The sequence below is a fragment of the Schistocerca americana genome, chromosome X (assembly GCF_021461395.2).
Source record: "Schistocerca americana isolate TAMUIC-IGC-003095 chromosome X, iqSchAmer2.1, whole genome shotgun sequence".
Lineage (NCBI taxonomy): Eukaryota > Metazoa > Arthropoda > Insecta > Orthoptera > Acrididae > Schistocerca > Schistocerca americana.
The window spans coordinates 485,553,084-485,577,728 of NC_060130.1; the positions used below are offsets into that span (position 1 = coordinate 485,553,084).

Genomic DNA, 24,645 nt, shown 5'->3' on the forward strand with positions numbered 1-24,645 from the left:
TATAACTTACAAAACCCCCATTCAGCTGACTCTGTGAAGTCATGGACCCTTACAAGGCAGGATTAATAAAACAGATAGGGAATATGCACAGAAGAGCAGCACATTCCACAACAACTTTGCTTAACAAAGTGTCACAGATGTGCTCATCCAACTCCAGTGACAGATGTTACAAAGAGGCATACTGGTAATCCTTTTTGAAAAGGATCCGTTGCTACTCACAGTTAAGAAGACATGTTGAGTTGCAGACAGGCACAACAAAAGATTGTTACACATTGAGCTTTCAGTGAAAGCCTACATCAGAAAGGGAAAGAAAAACACATACTCATTCACACAAGCAAGCATACCTCACTTACACATGACCGCTACCTCCAGCTGGAGCGGCCAGAGACAGCGGTCATGTGTGTGTGAGGTGGGCTTGCGTGTGTGTGTGTGTTTTTCTTTTTCTTGCCAGAGAAGGCTTTGGCCAGAAGCTGAATGTGTAACAGTCTTTTCGTTGTGTGTACTTGCAACTCAGTGTATCATCTTTATGGTGGGTAGCAATGTATCCTTTTCAGAATATTGTTGATTTTCCAACCTGGACTTATCACTGTGTGATATTGGAAAATTTTCGAGATTGTATGTTTCAAGAACATTCAAGCACATGTATCTTCTTCTCAGATATATCTAACAAACTGGTGGTAATAAAATCATAAAAATTCAAACTCATATGGATGCGTACTGAAAGTAATTCTTCCTGCACGTCATTTATGAACGGAACAGGAAAACGTTTCGGAGAGGAGGGGGGAGGAGATAATTGTGGTACATGAGATGTCCTTTGCCAACACTCCATTAGGTGATTTACATAGTATGCATGCAGTTTTAAAAGTAAAGGATTACATTAGTATGATGAAATATCAAGCACCATTCATTAGTGATATACTAAGTTGGCTGTGTAATATGTATTGCAGATGCAATAAATTTCCAAACAAGTTAAAGCACTCAATAATAAAACAGTGTTATAACAATGGAAAAGGGATAATATAGACAGTTTCAAGGCAATTTTTTATGCCCAGGTTTTCAAAGGTTTTGGGGAAGACTATGTGTAAAAAAGGAACGAGACATCCCATTCTACATAATTTGCTGTTAGACTTACAAATGAATGTGTCCCAGAAACTGCAATTGATTCGTTTTTCTTCCCCCCCCCCCCCCCCCTACTTGAAGTTGTAAATGACGAGTTAAGGACAGTTAGTATCTGTTTTGCTTTAATGAAAACATTTGCTCTAATTTTTTCGTACATGTGAAAATTATGGAACTTGAGCAGCTCATCAATTGTTCCTTTTGTACCTAACAAATAGGCATCAGAACATTGTCCTCCAGTGTCAACAAACAGGGAAGAAATTTTAATTCGACCAAGGTATTGTGTACTGTGTGTGCCACAGAGTTCTGTTTTAAGACCACTTGACATATTTCAGCGATCTTCAAATAAACATGAAAGAGTGTTAAAAAAATTCTGTTTGCAGGTGGCATGAGTGTCATTGTGAATAATGTGAATATAATTTAAATGGTTTAGCAGCTAGGGTTTTCTGTAGTGTCAGCTTGTAGCATACACAGCACAAATTGTTACTTAACTCTAACAAAAAACTGTGCATTATATAGTTTCCGAGAAAAAGCCAATTTTTAATATCACTGGATGATCAAGTAATTCATGAAGTAGAACATTGTAAATTGTACGGACTGAAGATGGATGAGAAGCATCTCAGAATTCTAATGCTGCAGTTCTTGCATATTTTCTCATTCATAGGATTTATAGTTAATAACATGAACCCATTAAAAATGGACTGAAGTACTCACTCAGTGAATAATAGGGGGAAAATTGATGTATCCTTGGACAACACTTCCATAACCATTCTACAGAAAAGGGTGAACTATTTTGGAGATTCCATGGGTTCCATGCTCAGTACTACATATATCTCGAGATTCAAGTCTAAGTTGAAAGGCTTTCTTGTAGGACACTACTTCTCTTATGTTATGCAGTTGTCACTCAGAATAGTTGAGAGCCTTTCCCTGTAAAGTTTTACTTATGAGTATGTACTATCATTGTTATCTTGAGTTTGTATTTTTTTCCATAATTTTCTATCTCTGCTGTCGGATACATTGCATGTGTAATTTTTCACATGGTCCAGTGAAAAATAAAGTAAAATAGGCAAATGGGTTTGGTCTCTTGTCAGCTTCTAGTAAAAGTGAAACCGAGCATATACATAGAAGGGCAACACAAATGTTAAAAATCTCATCTGATAGACACTCAAAGAAAGGTGCCTAAAATCACATGAAAGCCTTTTTAAATGATTTCATGGACAATGGGAAGATTACATGTTACTAGCTGTATTTCATTACTATGTTCGTAGTAATCACCTCTGTAAGCTCTTGGCATCTAGTGGTAGTTTGCTACACCAATTGTTTGTTTTGTGAAATATATCTTTTAATTGCCGTGAAATGTGTGTTTTGCCCTTCAGGGATCATGAGAAGTGTACATACCATCAAGTAGCGTTGATTTTAGGGCCAGAGGGAAGTATGCTTACCACCAAAGTAATTTTCCCATGAGGACCAAGAACTATACTTACCACAAAATAAATATTTATTTTTGTGGACTGCATGTAGCATAAATACCACAAAATTAATTGTTTTACTACACTCATGGAAATATATCTTTCCACCTGTAGACGTGCCTGACATCGTGTGGTAGTACACTATACTAGTATAATGAAAACTGCTACAACAATCAGCTTCCACTTATCGTGAGATCACTATTGTTGTCACATTTGAATTCAGAACACATTTCTTTGTTTCTGCAGTGTATACTATTGTGACTTACTGTGCAATGATACACTGATGGGAACATGCAGAAATGGCCAAATTCTAAAATCCAGCACATAGCAAGTCGGCTTCTACAAACGTTTAGCATTAGTGAGGGAATTTCAAAACTTGTGTAATGGCTACCCATAATAGCTCACAGAAGGGCAGTGGGTGTAATACTTCTCATGATAGTGTTTGGTCCTAAATCACAAAAATAAAATTATAAAAATGAAATGTAGTTATTTGATCACAATTCTGATATGATACAAAAAAATTAGCTTCACTGAGTCACTACAAAAAATGTGCCCATGAAATGGTTTAACAGTTCAAGAACCAATTTTGAAAACAGAATCTGAAAATATAAATTAGCTTTCTCCATATCACTCGTGTAGAGACCATGAAGGTAAAACTAGATGAATAAAACCCCATACACAAACATAAAAAAATAATGTGTCCATGCATAAATGGAAAGGCAAGGAACATAAAATAGGAAACATAAAAATCATCTCTGTAATGCACTTTCTTTATGATTTGCTGTGAAAGAATTTAGATGCATATTATAGGTGTTTAATGTCTTCTCTTTGGAATGTCTGGATACAGATGTAAATTATCGTTTCCTTAACCTTCTATTTAGTTAACTATTTGTAACATTCTGTTTCAAATGTGTGTAAGATTGTGTTCTATCTTTCCAGACCCTTCTATGGATACCACACAAAAGAGAGCCAGTATTTAAAAATTTACTTCTATAACCCAAATATAATCAGAAAAGCTGTGGAACTACTCCAGGTATGACAGCTTCCAGTATGAATAATATTAAGCAGCTGTTGACATGATAATTAAAAATTCATAATAGATAATTAAGAAATGCTTATTAATGAATCAGCTAAAAAAAGTAAACTATTCAGTGTTATTGATGCCATACTACCAGTTTCTTGAAATACTGCTGAAATGGAGAACATTTTAGATGATAATTGTTTTAAGATTATAGTTATTTTTGTTATATATATTTTTCATATAATGGTTAGTTGGTTGAGTCGGGGGAGGGGACCAAACCGTGAGGTCATTGGTTGCATTGGATTAGGGAAGATGGGAAAAGAAGTCGACAGTGCCCTTTCAAAGGAACTATCCAGGCATTTGCCTGAAGCAATTTAGGGAAATCATGGAAAACCTAAATTAAGATGGCAAGACGCGGGTTTCAGCTGTCATCCTCCCAAATGCGAGTCCAGTGTGCTATCCAGTGTGCCACCTCGCTCAGTTCTGCATAATGTAATACTTGTAATTGACAATATCTTCCAAAATTGCAAACTTTTGACTTTCTCTAGATTATTTCTATTCCTAGATACTTGCACTATCACTGGTCCATTAAGAGCGTCTATGGACTATCATTATGGTGGCGGTGTCAACACAGCTTGACCTAATATCCATCTGATTTGTTCTAGCATATGTGTTGGTCGACTCTGTTTACATGTCATCTGCATGTGATATGATACTGAAAAATCTTACAACAGAACATAAATAGTTAAATGGGTTTAACCACTGACCAAATGGTGGAGTTATTGAATAGTGAATGGAAATAAACAAGAACTGTTACATGAAAGCTCAGCTTCCATTCTTATATCTTTCTGTGGAGTGCACAAGCATAAAAGCATGTGTGCATACACACAAAAGCTCATTGTCCGGTGGTGTAATGTGACTGAAGTGAGGGGGTTGTGTTGAGTGGAGGAGATGAAATACGTGAGGAGGAAGAAATGGGGAGGAATGAGCAAACTAGGAGAAGACTGGATGCTGTCAAGGGGAGAAGATATTAGCAGAGTGCTAGGAGAGATGTCATTGTGACTGCGACAGCATTGTTGCGTGTTGCTCGTGATGAAATTGTCATGAGGAAGTGGGCTAGAAGATACAGTAGAGGGAGGTAAACCCTGTTAGAGCAGCGGTATTGATAAAGATTCATAAATTTGTTGATCTGTGAACTGTGCTAAAATTAGGTAGTCAGAATAAAATAGCTAGAAGGTGATTGAACAAAGGATGTTTCGGAGGGACTAGTGTACACAACTGAGAACTGCTGCTGCTGCTACTGCTGCTGGGAGATGGGGGAGATCTAGATCATAAAGATTGTTAAAGAGCCATTGATTTTTATGGTGTTCAGCCCAGCAGCATGCTCTCTTGTGGGGTGATAAACTTAGCCCTTGGTCACAATTAGGAAGTGTTCCTTCATCCTGTTGGACAACTGGTTCTTGATCATCCCCACATGACCATCTTATCAAAAGTATTTGGACACCCCTATGTAATATAGAATTGATGACTAGGTGTCATGACAGGTGAACCAGCCAATATAAAAGGAGACAGGTAGTATTGTGTTGTCAGTACTGAAACAGTACCAGCAGAATGGGTTGGCCAGAAGAGCACAGTACCAAGGAATCTGTACTAGCCAGTGGATGTCACTTGCGTAACAAATCCTTCAGGGTCATTTCAGCCCTTTAAAGTTGCCAAATGTTGGTGATGAGATGGTGAAGTGGAAATATAAAGGAAGAGCCACAGTTAAATCAAGACCTTGCAGATTGTAGGTGTTGACAGACAGGGGTCATGTAGCACTGCGAAGGATGGTTGTAAAAAATTGCATGAAGTCAATGGAAGGAATCACTATTGAGTTCCAAAGTGCTACCAGCAGTCCAGCTAGCAGAATGACTGTATGTAGGGAGTTTAAGTATGGGGTCCACTAATATGTGTCCTAATACTTTTGATAAGATAGTTAATGTAATAAGTAAAGAAGATTTCAGTGCAGTAGGTGCAGCAGAGATGATGTATGATGTGGCTGCTTTTGGAGATGGCACTGATGGTGTAGGATGTTCCTGTGACAGTTCATAAACTCAGATACCATTTTCCAGAGCTGCAGGATTTATGTGCCTATCAATGCCCTCACTATTTAATGAGTGGTTACATTTACTCATTCCACCATCTATAAGTGAATCATAATCTCTTTTCGAAATATAAATCAGTTTCTGCACTGACTGAATTATGGTAGTAAACTGACATTCAAAGGACAGTATGGATAACTATGTTAAAACCACTCTTGTTACTAGTCATAACACTGACAGCGAATTGCAGTGAAGTTATGGTGTACCTCACCATGTGAGCAAGACAGTGCCCGTAATGCATTGTATTGTTTGGTTAACTAAAATTTTTGCTCCCATAAATCAATAAATGGCACTTGTAAGCCCACTATAACACACAACAGTACTGTTATCAGCAAGAAACTAAAGTTAATTTGCTATAAACATGATGATGTTATATGTTATTAATAAAGAACAGTTCAGCAGTGGCTCCAAAATGTAGTAAAAAAGATTTTTTGGTAGTCTTTCTCCCTTCAGCTACTAAAGAATTTTCTTTGTTCCCAAGGTTTTCCTAAATTTACTGATCTGTTCCTCTTTGCAAAAAAAGCAGTGGCTATAATATTTTCATCTGTTTCTAGCACATTGCCTGAAAGAGGAGGGAACAAACACCATTTCAATCGATGACCAAGCGACGTCATGCACTCATTAAGGAAATCAGTCACATCTACATTTACATACATATTAAGCAAACCACTGTATGGTGCACAGCGGAAAGTACCTTGTGACACTACTAGTCGTTTCCTTTCCTGTTACACTAGCAAATTGAGCAAGGGACAAGGGAAAATGATTGTCTGTATGCCTCCGTAACAGCCCTAATTTCACTCTTATCTTCATGATCCTTATGCGAAATGTACATTCGCGATAGTAAAACCATTATGCTGTGAACTTAAAATGCTGACTCTCTAAATTTTCCCAATAATGTTTTGTGAAAAGGACGTTATAGATCTTGAAGAATCTCTATAACACGTGCATGTTGATGAAACCTACCAGCGACAAATGTAGCAGCCTGCCTCTGAATTGCCTCTATGTCTTCCTGTAATCTGGCCTGGTGTGAATCCCAAACACTCGAGCAGTATTCAAGAATCTGCCCAACCCAAAGTAGGTGTTTCAATGTTTCCTTAAATTACTCAACATAGATGTGTTAGTGGTAGTTTAGGAAATTGGTAATTTCTTTCCCTTTCTTTGTACGATCTGTAGGTAATTTCGATCTAGTGGTCTTGATGTCAAAGGGGCATTTAATACCTTCCTACCTGCTTTACATCCACCAATAAACTGTAAACAGTGAAGTAGCTCTGATATTGGAAAATTGTCTGCTCCATTTAGTGCTGCTGATCATTGCTGAAACTCCTCTGTAATATAAAATTTTTAATGATCTCGTATTCTTACAAGCCAGAATTGATTGCAGCTACATAATTATGAACTGTTCCATTGCCTCCATTAGTAACAAGTGACCCATTTCTTAAACTACATTGGAATTCATGTGCCCATTTTGGAAGTATTTCTGCTTTTCAGTCAAATACAGCAACCTGCAACAGTTCATTAACATGACGATATTTGTGCATTAGTTGAGTGTCAATCTCAGCTTCATGAAGATTAATTTCATCGTACCATTGTCAATCAGAACTTTATTTGTCTTAATTAATCCTCATTTGTTTCCCATTATCACTCCAGTCCTCTTTAAAATATTATTATGCAATTATTATATTCACAAATTTGAATGATGAGTCTCTTCCCACCTCAAATAGTGCAAAACTGGTTACTGCCAAAAATGTTCCACAAGAAATACATGGCAGTATGAGTAATGGTGGCTCTAAGTTTAACATGTAACAATGTGTTCAGTGAATGATTGCTTGCAACTATTACCATGGAGTTATATTTTCTAACATTTGAGTCTTAGTGGTGATGCTGAAAACTGTTCTGGGTTCTACAGTCATATTTCTTTATAGGCTTCTACACACTCCATACTCATTGAACTTTCCTCGCATAAATTATGAGAAACCCAAGTGACGTCTAATGAATTTGTCATTCATATCACAGAATTATGAGAAACCCAAGTGATATCCAATGAATTTGTCATTAATATCACAGTACACCTTGTGCCAGTGCTATTTGATTCACCAATTGTCTGAGCTGACACACACTAATGAGATGCTGTCCATAAAACCAGCTGCAAATCTTTTTTATTATGTATTAATTATTTCCATACCAAATTTCTTATCTTAAGTTGACAACAGTCAGGGAGTGGTGTTCTGACACCATGCCCATCCATATCGCATCCACATGGCAAGGCGATAGTGATTGACAGTAAGGACCATGACTTACATTATCAAAGAGCTGGTGAACAGTAGAGTGCTATGTAGAAAGTAGTGCTGACTGATTTGTCAATCTTTCATTGTTCTTCAGAGCACTTCATGTTCTGCACGTGAATTTCTTTTCTGCACTCTGAAGAAGAATGAATACTGAAATACTAGCAAACAACACTGATAACTGTAAATGTACATCTGCCATTGGTTATGTCACATTTAGTGTGGATACTTGAGTATTACTCATCAGTGTGGGATCCGTACCAGATCGGGTTGACGGAGGAGATAGAGAAGATCCAAAGAAGAGCGGCGCGTTTCGTCACAGGGTTATTTGGTAAACTCTGCAAGAGAGGCGCTCTGCATCGCGGTGTAGCTTGCTCGCCAGGTTTCTAGAGGGTGCGTTTCTGGATGAGGTATCGAATATATTGCTTCCCCCTACTTATACCTCCCGAGGAGATCACAAATGTAAAATAAGAGAGATTCGAGCGCTTACGGAGGCTTTCAGACAGTCGTTCTTCCTGCGAACCATACGCGACTGGAACAGAAAAGGGATGTAATGACCGTGGCACGTAAAGTGCCCTCCGCCACACACCGTTGGGTGGCTTGCGGAGTATAAATGTAGATGTAGATGTATTCTGTTTGTCATTATTCATTATTACAGACTTCCAGCATGCTGGAGTGGCATGGATCAGCAACTTCTGTTAATCAGTAGAATGAAAAACCTTTCAAAGTAGCAAATTTTTACTTTTTATTCATTCGATGACTCGTTTCTGGGCTGAGACCCATTTTCAAATCATTCTACAGGGCAGAAAACTGAATCTACACTCATGCATAATACAGTTAATACCAAATTCATAAGCATATGCCAAAGATACAAAACACATTGTTTTAAGCTTACGTAACAAAGTTGAAAATGGCACTTTTTGAAGAGGTCACAAATGTGAAATGAACATTTACAGTGCATGTAGATAACTGGCAATTTACTCTTGCTACTGTCATAAGGAAACCGTGGGAAGGGGGCACCCCATAATGATATAGAAAACATTTTTATTTATTAAAATGTTCTCCAACCATCAAGAATACAGCAATTCATACAGTAACTGTACAAGTCCATAATAAAATTAATACTTTTTTAAATCTTTACCAAAAAGAATCAAATACTTAAAATCCCTGACCAGTAATACACAGCAGCACCACATACAGCGCATATTACAAAATTGTAAGCCATTTTGACATGTAAAAATTATTAAATGTGAAACTGTGCAGAAAACAATAGGAAAACTTGTTAAAATTTTACCAAAAGGAGTCAAATACTTAAAATCACTGACAAGTAATACACAGGAGTGCCACAAACAGTGTGTATTGCAAAATTGCATGCCATGTTGGCATGTAAAAATTATTAAACATGAAACTGTGCAAGTCAACTATAAAATTATTGTTTTTAAATCCTGTACCAAAAACAGTCAACTGTTTAAAGCCACTGAACAGTAAAACACAAGAACAGCAGCACTTACAGTGCATGCCACAAAGTTGTATACCACGTAGGCACATAAAAATCATTAATATGAACAGCAACTGTAGTATTAAAAGAAAAAGCTTGTAAATGGTCAGAAGTGATGAAGATGTTTAATCTCCTGTTGTTTTTTTTTCTTTTAATACTAATGTTGCTGTTCATATTAATGAATTTTACATGCCTACATGGCATATAACTTTGTAATACACGCCGTAGGTGGTGCTATTATGTTTTACTGTTCAGTGGTTCTCAATAGTTGACTGTTTTTGGTAAAGGATTTAAAAAGTAATAATTTTATTGTTGATTTGAATGGTTTCACATTTAATGTTTTTTATGTGCCAACATGGATACAATTTTATAATATGTGGCATGGCTGTGTATTACTGGTCAGGGATTTGAAGTATTTGACTGTTTTTGGTAAAAATTTAAAAAAAGTATTGATTTTATTGTGGGCTTGTACAGTTATTGTGTGAATTACTGTGTTCTTGATGGTCGGAGAACATTTTAACAAATAAAAAGAGCGCTCCCATCCCAAGGTTTCGTTACGACAGTGGAAGGAGTAAACTGCCAGTTAACTGTATGCACTGTACATGTTCATTACACATTTGTGACATCTTCAAAAAGTGCCATTTTCGACTTTGTTATGTATGTTTAAAACGATATGTTCTGTATCTTTGGCATATGCTTAAGAATTTGGTAATAACTGTGTTATGGATGAGTTTAAGTTTGGTTTTCTGTTCCATAGGATGATTTGAAAATGGGTGTCGGCCCGAAACTAGTCATCAAATGAATAAAAAGTGAAAATTTTTGTTCTGCTGGGTATTCATTATTATCTGTCTCTCTTTTGTTTACTTTACTATGTATTCCATAGGTTACTTTTCTAAATCTTTAGGCCTGTCTTCCTCCATGGCTTTCTGTTCCTTTCAACTTTTTGACTTCTCCTTCCTCCTTCACACCATAGTCCAATACACAGAACTACTCTTACATTCTTTGCTTCTGGAGCTCTGCTTATGTTAAAATTATTGCACCTAACTTCACCTCTGTTTTGACATTCTGTGAGATCTTGTGGCAACTTCTGACCTCCAGCATTCTGTGTCTTCCCAGTGTTGCCATCCTAGACCAGTAATCATTCCAGTCATATAGCAGCATCACATCCAGGTGTTTAAGCTTCATGTTCTGACGAAGAAAAAATAATTTTTTTTGCCCATGACCACGAATTTAATACGTCATCTTAATGTTAGTAGTCTTACTTCTTAATCATTGTTTAATCATGTTTATATTTTATTGTATAGTAAAATGTAAACTGTAGCTACAGCATTATTCTTTCTCTCTCATTCCTTTTTAACACCATATGACTTAGTCAATGGATTTTTTATTTTATTTTATTTTATTTTTATTCGCTGCTGTTTTGTCACAGTTCTATCATACACAAAATTGATATGTGTCCGAAACTATTATAATTTTTTTCCCACAGAATGGAGCTGTCCTTAATAAAATTTTCCAACCACATGAGGCACATATTCCATTCATCCTGCAGTTTATGATAGATTACAAACTGCATGGAATGAGTTTTGTATCTGTGTCACAGGTGAAATTCAGAAGAGAGTCATCACTGGATGGTAAGATACTACAAGAGTTGTTTCTTATACTCTAAGTGAGTTGAGTGATATTCAGTCACATTTTATAAAATGACTAATGCTATCTGCTCTCGTTTAAAGAGAAAAATAGCAAAGTATTACTGACTTTTAATACTGAAATCTGGGTGCCTGTACAAATGACATAGAAAGCTAATGATAGTTATGTCAGTTTTATACACTACATAAATCCCCTTTCAGTTGTTTATTATTGGATAGTGAAATGTACAAATATAGTTTCTATCCTTCAAAAGGAAGCAGAAATCTTAATTATATATCGTTGATTCTGACACATGGATAAAAAGATTGTCTGGTACTTGTTTCTCCTCACACTTTGTATTCATCACAACTCAATTTTTAGCATGCTTAATTCACTTTATCCCTTGATTTGTATTCTATCACAGTGCCTTGTCTTTGAATCCGTTGTTCTTAATTTATTACAAAACATTAAAATTAATTCTAGTAATTTATTTCCCATATAAAGTAACTGTTTTATTATGTGTTACAAGTATGTCTGAGTCTCTGTGTATAACTGTAAATGTAGATCTTTTCTTTATAATATTATTGGTCATCTTTGACCTGCAAATGTATTGACATCAATATGATTCCATGCATCGTACTTTTATTCTAACTAGTAACAGTTTATTACCGGAGTTGTAGCAACTGTACATATGCAGTGCATTATGTTGTACAATCTGGAAATTTTATTTATGTTCCATAATTAATAACAACTCATTTGCTTCGTGACCAGTGTTTTATTATTGTTGGCTCTTTTGCTTGCAGTACCTGTACGAGAAGAGGATTGGTTACAAGAAAATGTCAAGAAGCTAAGTACATGCAGAATTGAAGGAGATATACAAGGCTGTCACATTATTGCTCCCAGTCAGAGTGCAGGTAAATGTAGTCCCCAGATCTTATGCTGCACTTCAGTACCACCGATTATTGTGTTCTGGTGTACATGTGTTGTAATTATTGTAACATTGCACACCAACACAATGTTATAATTCCCACCAAACAACTTTTAATTCGCTTCCACATAAAGGCAATTATAGATGAAAGACATTGTAATAAGAACAAGCACACAAAATCATGGGTTACATAATTGTGCAGCTTATCAGTAAAGTGCTCCTTAGTCACAAAACATTAAAGTGGCCGAGGGTCCAGTGTGCAGGCTTATATGCCACTGTTTGCACATAGTACAGTGCTTCCTCTGCCGTCTGTGCAGAATGAGGTGGCCTTTTTGGGCCAGCCGTACAGGTTCACGCTGTGTAATTATGCATGCTCACTGTATAGGGTTGCAACACTCACTCCACTTGCTGGAAAACTATTCACCTTGGAGATGTCTTCATAGGAAGGGGATGACTGCTGGAGCAGTCTGGAACCGCAAGACCGCTACGGTCGCAGGTTCGAATCCTGCCTCGGGCATGGATGTTTGTGATGTCCTTAGGTTAGTTAGGTTTAACTAGTTCTAAGTTCTAGGGGACTAATGACCTCAGCAGTTGAGTCCCATAGTGCTCAGAGCCATTTTTTGAACCGGAGACCGCAGTATCATCCGGGTGGTGATACACCCTGACACGGATGCCACAAGTTGCTCCAAAAATCATTAAAAAATAGCAGGGGCACTAGCTGTGCTGAATGGCAGGTGCTGGCATTGATATAACCTGAATGGGGTTTTTACTACTAGGCCACATGTGGAATCATTATCCAGATGCAGTTATAAGTAGGCTTATGACAAGTCTGTTTTGGAAAAATACTGGCCCCTGGAAAGGAATTTAAGACTTCAACTGTATGGGAGTAAGGGATAGGTATCATTAATACACTTTGAATTCCCAGGTACTTATAATCACCATGGAGCTGAAGGGTACCATTAGGTTTTTTATGATTACCAGTGGAGTAGACTATTCACTAGAGGAGACAGGCATAATAACACCCATGGACATAAGTTGATGAAATTCCACTTTGACTTGATCCCATAGAGCAATGGGGATGGGACAGGCATGAAAAAAGGGGTCACTGTTGGTTTCATTGCAATGTGAGCCTTGAAATTGGTAGCACACCATAAATCATCCAAAAACTGGGAGAAAAATTCATAGCATACTGTGTCCAGTTGTTGGTAGTGAACTTCATCCAATACCAAATGCACTTCATCAGAAATAGATAATCCACAAATTTTGAAAGCATATAACCAAAATAAGTTTCAGTGTTGGCATTATCTACCAATAGAACGGTCAAAGGTTGAACAATTGTTTTGTAAACTGCAGAAGTAGAAAACTGTCCCAGTGTTGTTTGTTGTAACTCACCAACTGATGAAAGACAGGGGACAATGCTGGTGATCCAAGATCTGCATAAGTTTGAGAATTTAACAAAGTCAGTGCTGCACGAGTGTCTACTTGCATTTGTAGGATCTTGTCCATAATGTGTACATCTGTATAAAGTTTTTTTGGGGCTACCATCACTTGGGAAACACAGTTTACATCCATTTTAATGTCTGATGCATGAGATTGAAAGTTGCACGCAGATGCAGATGCAATTGTCCCCCCCCCCCCCCTCGCCCCCCCTCTTTTATTCACATCACATCACTTTGGGCATGCGGCCTGCTTGTGTTGAACAAAGCAATAAGGGCACAACAGGAGAGGGGCATGGGACCGCTGTTGTGACACTGGCTGCTATTGCTGATGATGATGATGATGATGATGATGATAAACTCGAGGAGAAATCTGTGACAGAAAGAAAGTCTTACACACCAGGGGTCAGTGACACCAAAATCTTGGAAATGTTGCTGAAAGCATTTTTTGTATGCATCCAAGTCCTCCGCAGTATCATCATGTGGAGGAAACGGTGGAGGTTGCATCAACAGTGGTGAACCCTAGTACTCAGCTACTGTTTAGTACCTCAGAGAGAGCCTGCTGCTGGCTGATGAGAGCTCACTGCTGTGCAACAAGAGACTGAAGAATTTCTTCCACTGGCCATAGCGAGCTGAGGAATGAAACATGAGGACAAGCATACCACACACATCATCAAAATATATTATAACATTACACCAACACAATGTTAGAATTCCCACCAACTAACTTTTAATTCACTTCCACATAAATGGAATTATAGACACACTGAATGACATTGTGATAAGAACAAGCACTCGAAATCATGAGTTACGTAGCTGCACAGTTTAAAGGTAAAGTGATCTTTAATCACAAAGCATTAGAGCAGCTGAGGACTTGGTCTGCCATCTTATATTCTGCTGTTTATACATGGCATATCACTTGCTTTGCTGCCTGTGCCGAGTGAAGTGGCCTCCTTAGGCTGGAGATGCAGGAGCATGCTGTTTAATTATGCACATTTACTGTATAGGGTTACAACAATAATGATTTTCTTTAGACAACTATTTCATACCACTTTAATCTCTTCTGCTGAACAGGTCGTTGATATAATAAATTAGGTACTTGAAACTTCCTGGCAGTTTAAAACTGTGTGCCGGTCCAAGACTCAAACTCAGGGCCTTTTCCTTTCGCGGGCAAGTGCTCTACCAACTGAGCTACTGTAATATTACATCCTCCACTAGCATTACTTTTCCTCAGCAGTAGTTGCTGATACCATTATTATTTTTCAAAATTTGGACAGGTCAGTATTATCTCAGTCACTTTTCTGAAAACTGTCATTTAATTTTATACACAGTGTGTTATATTTCAAGCTAAAATTTATGAAAATGAATTACTTTATAAAATGTTTTAGTTTCGATGTTACAATCGATAGGTACTAGTTTTGAATGTACAGTTAAAGTTATTTTTATAGAAACATTTTAAATTACGAGCTAGTGGCACACTTAAAATTTCTATTATTAATTACGCAATATTTTACTGGTTACCGTGTTAAATTCTGGATTCATTTATGAAATAATAATCGAAAGTAATAATGTAACAGAAGCTAATAGATATTCATTTGTTAAGAAAAATTGTAAACCCTTTGGAATATGGTTATTTCCGCAGTGTGTGTGTGTCTTAAGCACACTTCTGATGTGATGGGACATATTTTTGTATTTTTGTGCGAACAATGTAATTTCAGCTTTCTCAATGAGAAAAGTCGAAAGACTGTATCATATGCTAAAATGTGACAAAATATATTTATGTAAAAACAAAAATTCTGCAACAACAGTTTTCAAATTTAATTAGTTCAACTAGTAGAACTAGCACTCCTGGAAGAAAGGATATTGTGGAGACATGGCTTAACCACAACCTGTGGGATGTTTCCAGAATGAATTTTTCTCTCTGCAGTGGAGTGTGCACTGATATGAAACTTCCTGGCAGATTAAAACTTATTACTTGATGCTAAATAGGCAAGGACTTCACTATACACAGGTAGCGGGGCTGTGTGGATAGCACTGGATAGTTTTTTTTTTTTAGGTCAGATGGTCTTTGGAAAGTGTGAAAAGGGCTTCAGTTTTTGAAGGGTGTACGATGAACACAGGAAGAGGATTGACATAGCACCTATCAGTATTGTAGTTGTAAACTGTCATAGCTGTGTTGGGAAAGAGACAGGGATCCAAGAGCTAATAGAAAGGACTGAAGCTCAAATTGTTGTAGGTACTGAAAGCTGGGTAAAACTGGAGATAAGTTCAGCCAAAAGTTTTAGAAAGGTCCTAGCCATGTTCAGAAAGGATAGATTAAATACAGTTGGTGGTGGAGTGTTTATTGCCGTCAGTTGTAGTTTACCTTGTAGTGAAATTGAAGTAAATAGTTCCTGTGAGTATGAGTAGAGGTTATACTTGACAACCAGAATAAATTGATAATTGGTTCCTTTTACTGACCTCTCCTCGCCCCCCCCACCCCCACCCCCCCCCAACTCGTATTATACAGTTGCTGAACAGTTCAAAGAAAACTTGAATCTTATCACAAGTAGGTCACCCATACAATTATAATTGTTGGTGTCTTCAATCTACTCTTGATTTGTTGGCAAAAATATATATTCAGACAGGATAGTAGGTGTAAAACATCCTCAGAAATTGTACTAAATGCTTTCTCCACCGCAGGAGCACACTCAAAGTGTAAATTTTTGTGAAAACATACTTGAACTCTTAGCAGCAAATAATCCTGATCAAATAGGGAGCATCATGACAGATATAGGGATTAATGACCAACAACTTAGGTTGTTGTAGCTAGACTGGAGACCATAACATCCAAACCCACCAAAAATAATTATGAAGGGTATCTATTTAAAAAAGCAGATAAAAATTCAGTTGACACCTTCCTAAGAGACGGTCTCCACTCCTTCCCGTCTGACTTTGTAAGCTTAGACCTAATGTGATTTAAATTCAAAGAAATAGTATCAAGGATAATTGAGAGTTATATACTAAATAAATTAATAAGAGATGGTACTGATCCCCTGTGGTACATAAAATGGGTTCTAACACTGTTGCAGAAGCAGCGAATAAAGCATGCCACATTTAAAAGAATGCAACATCCCAAGATTGGCGAATTTTTACAGAAGCTCGAAATTTACTATGAACTTCAATGCAATATTCTTTTAATAGTTTCTACACTCGAGCACTCTCTCTAAATCTGAAAAAAAAACACACACAAAGAGATTCTGGTTGTATAAAGTACACCAGCAGCAAGATGCAATCAATACCTTCACTATGCGATAACAATGGTGATGTTATTTATGACAGTGCCATTAAAACAGAGTTGCTAAACAAGTTTCCTGAAACTCCTTCACCAAAGAAGATGAAGTAAATATTCCAGAATTCGAATCAAGAACAACTGCCAACACGAGTAACTTAGAAATAGATATCCTTGGCGTTGCGAAGCAGCCTAAAACACTTAATAAAGGCAAGGCATCTGATTCAGATTGTTTACCAGTTAGTTTCTGTTCAGAGTATGCTGATACAATAGCTCCATACCATACTTAGCAATCACATACAACCACTCACTCGTAGAAAGATACGCACCCAAAGACTGGAAAGTTGCACAAGTGACACCAGTCTTCTGATTGGCTGGACATGGCCCACCACAATGTCAAGAGTAACTTACTTAGACAATGAATGGCTCTCATTTGATTTCAGAGTGATGGACATTTAAATGCTTCTATAAAAATATAAATTCACGATGCATATAACTGCCGCTGTCAGACATCAGCAAAAGATCTTACTGAGAATGCTAGAAAATTCCATTCTTCACGTAAAATCACAAAGCAGGTTGAAGGCTTTGTTACAGTCACTCGTAGATCAGTCTGATGTGGCAGTAGAAAACAGCAAAAGGAAAGCTGAAGTTTTAAATATAATGTTTAATAAATCAGTCACCCAGCGGGATCATACAGACAGACCATCGTTTGACTGCTGCACAAACTTGTGTATGGAGGACATAGAAATAGGCATCCCGTGTGCTGAAAAACAACTGAAAGAGTTGGAAACAAACAAGTCGCCAAGTCCAGACGGAATACCAGTTTGGTTTCACAGAGAGTACTCTTTCACCATTGGACCCTTACTTATATTGCATTTATTCAGAATCTCTCGCCCAATAGAAAGTCCCAAGGGACTGTAAAAAAAGTGCTGGTGACTCCTGTATAATGGAATGCTAAAAGGATGGCCTGAGGAATTTACAGACCAATGTCCTTGACATCCATTTTGTGCAGAATTCTTGAGTGTATTTTGAATATAATAAATTTCTGTGAAAGACAAAATCTTTTATCTACAAATCAACATGGATTTAGAAATCACGACTGGTGTGTGAAATTCAGTTCGCCTCTTTTTCACACAAAATCCTGTGAAACATGGATGAAGGGCAACAGGTAGATTACTTATTCGTAGATTCCTGGAAAGTATTGGACACAATGCCACTCTATAAGCTGCTGATAAAAGACCAAGCTTATGGAATAGGTTCTCAGATAAGTGAATGGGTCAATGACTTTTCAAGTAATAGAACCCAATAGAACCCAGTACATTGTCTTGGATCATGAATGTTCATCGGAGACAAAGGTATTGTCAGGTGTGTCCCAGGAAAGTGTGAAGGACTGCTGCTGTTCTCTGCATCCATAAACAATCTGACATACAACTTAAAGTGTCAGCTTTGAGTGACTTTAGAAGGATAGGCTATCTGTTTGATAGGATTTGTGTTTGTTGTGATTAGTGGCAACTTGCTCTAAATGTAGTGAAATGTAAGTTAATACAGATGAGTGAGAAAATAATCCTGTAATGTCTGAATACAGTATTAGTGGTGTGCTGCTTGACATAGCCGCATCAGTTAACTATCTAGGCATAACTTTTCAAAGTGACTTGAAATGGAATGAGCCCATAAGGTGAGTAATAGGGAAGGCAGTGGTCGACTTCTGTTTATTGGGAGTATTCTAGGAAATTGTAGCTCCCCTATAAAAGACACAGCATGCAGAATACTTGCACAGCCTGTGCTTGAGTACTGCGCAAGTGTTTGTGTTCTCTGTCAGATTAGATTAAAGGAAGGCATTAAAGTGATTCTGAGGTGTGCTGCTAGATTAGCTACTGGTGGGTTTGAAAAGCACACAGGTGTCACAGAATTGCTCCATGAACTGTAATACTAATCTGTGGAGTGGAGAAGATGTTCTTGTCATGAAAAACTATCGAGAAAGTTTAGAGAGCCGGCGTTTCTGACAGGTTGCTGAAATATCCTGCTGTCACCAACAGATCTCACCTAAAGACTGTGAAGATAAGACAAGAGAAGTTAGACTTCTACTGATGCATATAGACAGTTGTTTTCCCCTCACTCCATTTGCAACACACACACACACACACACACACACACACACACACACACACACACACAGAGAGAGAGAGAGAGAGAGAGAGAGAGAGAGAGAGAGAGAACTGAATGTTGTGAAGCACATATCATCTGCTGAGAGCAAAAAGACATTAAAGTCTTTTCAGCTTTTCTTTCGTTGCATGTTGCAGCAACCTTTTAAGAAGACGACACAAACTTAAGTCGGAGAGACAAAAGAAATACATGAATATGCTAGTACATCTGCAGAACTGTAGCTACAAATGGGTCAGCTGTTGATTACAAATCAGCAAACAGACATACCTTAGCATCATAAGCAATAAGTTTACAATGAAAACAATCAGAAAATAATATGCTCCCAGCTAAATCCACTCAGTTGAATTAGAAGAAAAGTTCGGGAGTCCCTGTTAATCAAGCAATCTAAACACTTTGTGATTTATGGATCACCTACTTCAAACTTCAGAATCTTCCTCAACAAAACAAAACTGTCTCGTGTGCCAATTTACAAGAAAAATCTAATAATAATACTATCTGGAAACTTAAAGAGCATTCTACAGGTAAGATTGGCATATAACATGTCCATCCTCCTTTCAACTCTTTTGCAGCTTTGAATTCCCAATAAAAATTTCTTGGCAATAAACGCCAATTGACGTTTCCTTACCAGATGAGTTCACTGCAAAAGCGTTATTAGTAGGAAAGGAAAAAAATGGTTTTACTTATGGCCAAATTCAGTGTTATTTTTAGCCAGCTGCGATGCTATATTTTGTGAATATCGGCACTATATTTTCAGTATCGGTGCTATTTTTTGCCAATAGCATTGTTATTTTTTCCAAATTTGGTGCTATTTTTTCCAATTTCTGTGTTTTTTCCCAACCTAGTGTTCTTTTTTCCAATTTTGGTATTTTCTTCCCAATTTTGGTGCTTTTTACTATTTTCAATGTTTTTGCTAATATAGCTGCTACGTGGTACTTTTGACTTCATGTAATAGTTATGTGGGAAAGGAACTGTCATTTTGAGATTACACACAAACCTCAGTCTTGCCGAAATAAGAAGTCAAAATACAGTTCTGTCATTCAGTAACTATCAGTTATGAATACTGGTATATTGCTGTCCTCGGATATCTAACATTTCTTTTACAGGAAAATGACAAATTTCGCAATATTTTGTAAAATTTGCGTTTCATGATATTCTTTAAAAAATGTTGAACTCGTGTTATTTCACCAAAAACTGCCAGTTTCACATTATTTCTTGTGCTGTTTTCACGAAATTTTCTTGTCCCCAGTTATCCAACTACGAAACAATGGCTTTAGAATTAGAAGGTATTAAGAAAAGAATAGGGAGCGCACAAATATGCAAGAACTTAAATAACTAATCTTTTTGTACTAGATTTATTCAGTTGATTCTTGTAGACACTCGGTGATGGAAAGTGTACAATGCTTGCAGCTTAGGTGATAAGTGTAATACATTCATACAGACTTTTATTACATTTTATAAAAATTGATCTCTGCTATGGTACATTAAATGCAACATTTTGTAGAATCTGGGTGCAGTTATTTTAATGATTGTAATATTGCCCACAGTTATCAGCAGTTAGAGATTAAAATCTATTTGCTTCATATTCTTTCACCATTACACATTTCATGGTGTAATATTTTATGGACAGGCACAAAGAATATTTTCAACCCAAAGTGAGCCACCAAGGCTATCTTTGATATTATTTCACAAATTACACGTGGGCTTCTGTTTATCAAACTGGCATTGCAGTTTACCTACCCACTTACTACTTAAGCACGTTAGGAAGTAATATGGCCTTACATGGCCCATAAAGCTCAAAGTGAACAAAAAGTAGGTAAGAAAAAAGCCAATAAAATAGAGGTTACCTAGTAACAGCAAACAGTGCAAAACACAAATCACATTATGTCAGTTATCATGTGCCCCTGTCAACAGAGCTTCACAAACTGCAGATTACTAGGTTGAGTGAGTGCTCAATAAATGGCATACATCGTGTTACAATAAACACATTGACACCAGATTAGTATGTCCAAATTAAACTAATCATCACATCATTAATATAAAGATATGTAACAATATAAAACATGTAAATCCTAATTAACAAGGATGATAATGGGCTTGTACCTTTGGTAGAGGAGCACAATGACACAAGCTGGAAACCTATTCACAGCAAAGCAAGGTATAACATGTCATAACCTGCAATCAGTTTCCGCTTCTAATTCCTGTGACACTCCCCACCCCACAGTTCTGTCGTTACTATCTATACTGATGACTTTTGTCTCTTCACTTTTATTAAATTTGGTGTGACTGGAGTATAACATTACCTATTGTGTCATGAAATATTGCCTGCTGTGGACACTACATGTCCAGTATGATTCATGCATGGTTCATTTATTAAACAGACCAGCGATCCATCAATCCTGGACTAAATGCCATTTGGGAAGAAGAGAAACAAAGGCGAAGAGATGAAAACAAACCATCGCAAATGACTCCGCAGTCATCTCAGAATCGTCCAGAACAGTTTCCAACAGAAAGTGAAGTCTTTTACAAGGAAAAATTGAAAGGAAAATTGGCTCAATTTTTCTCTCAGGTTTGGATAGCATATATTGTTTATATTCTGTTGCATAACATTTACAGACATTTAGGAGAGAATTGTTTGAACTGAACTTAAAATATTATGATTCTTTATGTACTGAAAACATTTGTAGTGAGATCAGAGTGCTAAGATTTTAAGATATGCATGTGTGTTTGTATGTGTACGAATGTTGAGTGACTTAGGTAGGTAGGGAGAGAGACTATCTTATATTGAAAGTATTCAGGTAAATAGCCACCTGGAGTCAACAGATGTTCCTTCTCTAGATTGTCGCACAGATGACAAAATGGTAGATATAGAAATAGATGACAGAGGGATGGAAAACCAGTTAAAGTCGCTCAAAAGAGGAAAGGCCGCTGGCCCTGATGGAATACCAGTTCGATTTTACGCAGAGTACGCAAAGGAACTTGCCCACCCTTCTTGCAGCGGTGTATTGTAGGTCTCTAGAAAAGCATAGCATTCCAAAAGATTGGAAAAGGGCACAGGTCATCCCCGTTTTCAAGAAGGGACATCGAACAGATGTGCAGAACTATAGACCTATATCTATAACGTCAATCAGCTGTAGAATTTTGGAACACGTATTATGTTCGAGTATAATGACTTTTCTGGAGACTAGAAATCTACTCTGTAGGAATCAGCATGGGATTTGAAAAAATCGATCGTGTGAAACCCAGCTCACGATATTCGTCCACGAAACTTGGAGGGCCATAGACACAGGTTCCCAGGTAGATGCCGTGTTTCTTGACTTCCGCAAGGCATTTGATACAGTTCCCCACAGTCGTTTAATGAACAAAGTAAGAGCATATGGACTATCAGACCAATTGTGTGATTGGATTGAAGAGTTCCTAGATAACAGAACGCAGCATGTCATTCTCAATGGAGAGAAGTCTTCCGAAGTAAGAGGGATTTCAGGTGTGCCGCAGGGGTGTATCGGAGGACCGTTGCTATTCACAATATATATAAATGACCTTATGGAAAAATATCGGAAGTTCACTGAGGCTTTTTGCGGATGATGCTGTGGTATATCGAGAGGTTGTAACAGTGGAGAATTGTACTGAAATGCAGGAGGATCTGCAGCGAATTGACGCATGGTGCAGGGAATGGCAATTGAATCTCGATGTAGACAAGTGTAATGTGCTGTGAATACATAGAAAGAAAGATCCCTTATCATTTAACTACAATATAGCAGGTCAGCAACTGGAAGCAGTTAATCCTGTAAATTATCTGGGAGTACGCATTAGGAGTGATTTAAAATGGAATGGTCATATAAAGTTGATCGTCGGTAAAGCAGATGCCAGACTGAGATTCATTGGAAGAATCATAAGAAAATGCAGTCCGAAAACAAAGGAAGTAGGTTACAGTACACTTGTTCACCCACTGCTTGAATACTGCTCACCGGTGTAGGATGTGTACCAGGTAGGGTTGATAGAACAGATAGAGAAGATCCAATGGAGAGCAGCGCGTTTCGTTACAGGATCATTTAGTAATCACTAAAGCGTTACGGAGATGATAGATAAACTCCAGTGGAAGATTCTGCAAGAGAGATGCTCGGTAGCTCGGTACGGGCTTTTGTTGAAGTTTCGAGATCATACCTTTACCGAGGAGTCAGGCAGTATATTGCTCTCTCCTACGTATATCTCGCGAAGAGACCATGAGGATAAAATCAGAGAGATTAGAGCCCACACAGAGGCATACCAACTATTTTTCTTTCCACGAACAATACGAGACTGGAATAGGAGGGAGAACCGGTAGAGGTACTCAAGGTACCCTCCTCCACACAGTGTCAGGTGGCTTGCGGGGTATGGATGTAGATGTAGATGTAGATGTAGATGTAGATGTAGATGCAGATGCAGATGCAGATGTCGATGACCCTCTTCGACTGTCGGTGGTCTCTGTCAGTCAACAGTTGAGGTTGGCCTGTATGCTATTGAACCGTACATGTCCCTTCACATTTCCACTTCACTATCACATCAGAAACAGTGGAACTAGGGATGTTCAGGTGTGTGCATATCTCGCGTACAGACATATGACGCAAGTGACACTCAATCACATGACCACGTTCGAAGTCCGTGAGTTCTGCGGAGTGCCCCACTCTGCTCTCTCATGGTGTCTAATGACTACTGAGGTTGCTGATATGGAGTACATGGCAGTAGGTGGCAGCACAATGCACCTAATATGAAAAATGTATGTTTTTGGGGGTGTCCGGATACTTTTGATCACATAGTGTATCTTAAGAACTATGAGCACTTGTTCATCCGCAGTATGTCTATTGCAAGGTACTGACTGCACTAATGAGACATAAGTAGCAAGATACTCCCACAGGTGTTCTCCACACCACTGTCAACGGTCTGTCACGAAATAGATAGACACACAGATATGAGGTCAGTTCTATGTCTGGCTACATTCCAGTCAACACCTAGTCCACAACAAGCATCAAGAAAAGTACTGTGTCAAGCTACAACAGAGCTAGAGACAACCAGTTTGACTCTTCAAGTCAGTCTGCAAGTCCTTGCATGTATTTGTGAACTTTGTCCTTGTACAGTGCTATGACAAAGAATTTTTGGATTAAATAGTGTTTTTACTTGTATTACCATCAACAACCTATCTCATCACAAGTGTAGGACTGGTTCTATCAATGTCTGTAACTGTACCTATGGTCTGACCCACAGTCACACCAAAAAAGAAGTTGTGTAACAAAAGATAAGTGTTCCTTTGTAAATATATTGCAATTCTTGTGTTTTACACATACAGCAATCATGACATTTATCTCCTGTTCAGAACACAGTTCATTTCTGACAACCCATCACAACACTGGGACTCTTAACAGGTTGCATTAATAGAAGAAAGAGACAAGATCAGACAAACAGAAGCACTTGTAGTCACGAGACTGTTTAGTCAGCACTAGTGCATTATGTAGATGCTCAGCAAACTCCAGTGGTAGTCACTAAAAAGGAAGCATTGTGCACATGATCACAGATGCTATTTTCACCATCCATAAGAAAATTCACCTACACATCCTCCAGAATTTGGCTAAAAACAGTCTGAAGGACACTCCACAGAAATGAGAGTGCTTTCTTAGCACCAGAGGTCGCTCGATTTCAGTTCTGATGAAAATATTTGGGACC

The 24,645-nt window shown here is 37.7% G+C and overlaps 1 protein-coding gene across 1 annotated transcript in view; it reads left to right on the forward strand.

Moving 5' to 3' along the window:
* The window catches only part of LOC124556559 (DNA polymerase zeta catalytic subunit), a 223,577-nt gene that overhangs the window by 19,541 nt on the left and 179,391 nt on the right, over nt 1-24,645 (forward strand). Inside the window, exons 4-7 of the mRNA XM_047130515.1 lie at nt 3,525-3,618; nt 11,014-11,158; nt 11,957-12,067; nt 21,330-21,517. Of these exons, the coding sequence (XP_046986471.1) occupies nt 3,525-3,618; nt 11,014-11,158; nt 11,957-12,067; nt 21,330-21,517 (538 nt within the window). The remainder of the gene's footprint in view (nt 1-3,524; nt 3,619-11,013; nt 11,159-11,956; nt 12,068-21,329; nt 21,518-24,645) is intronic.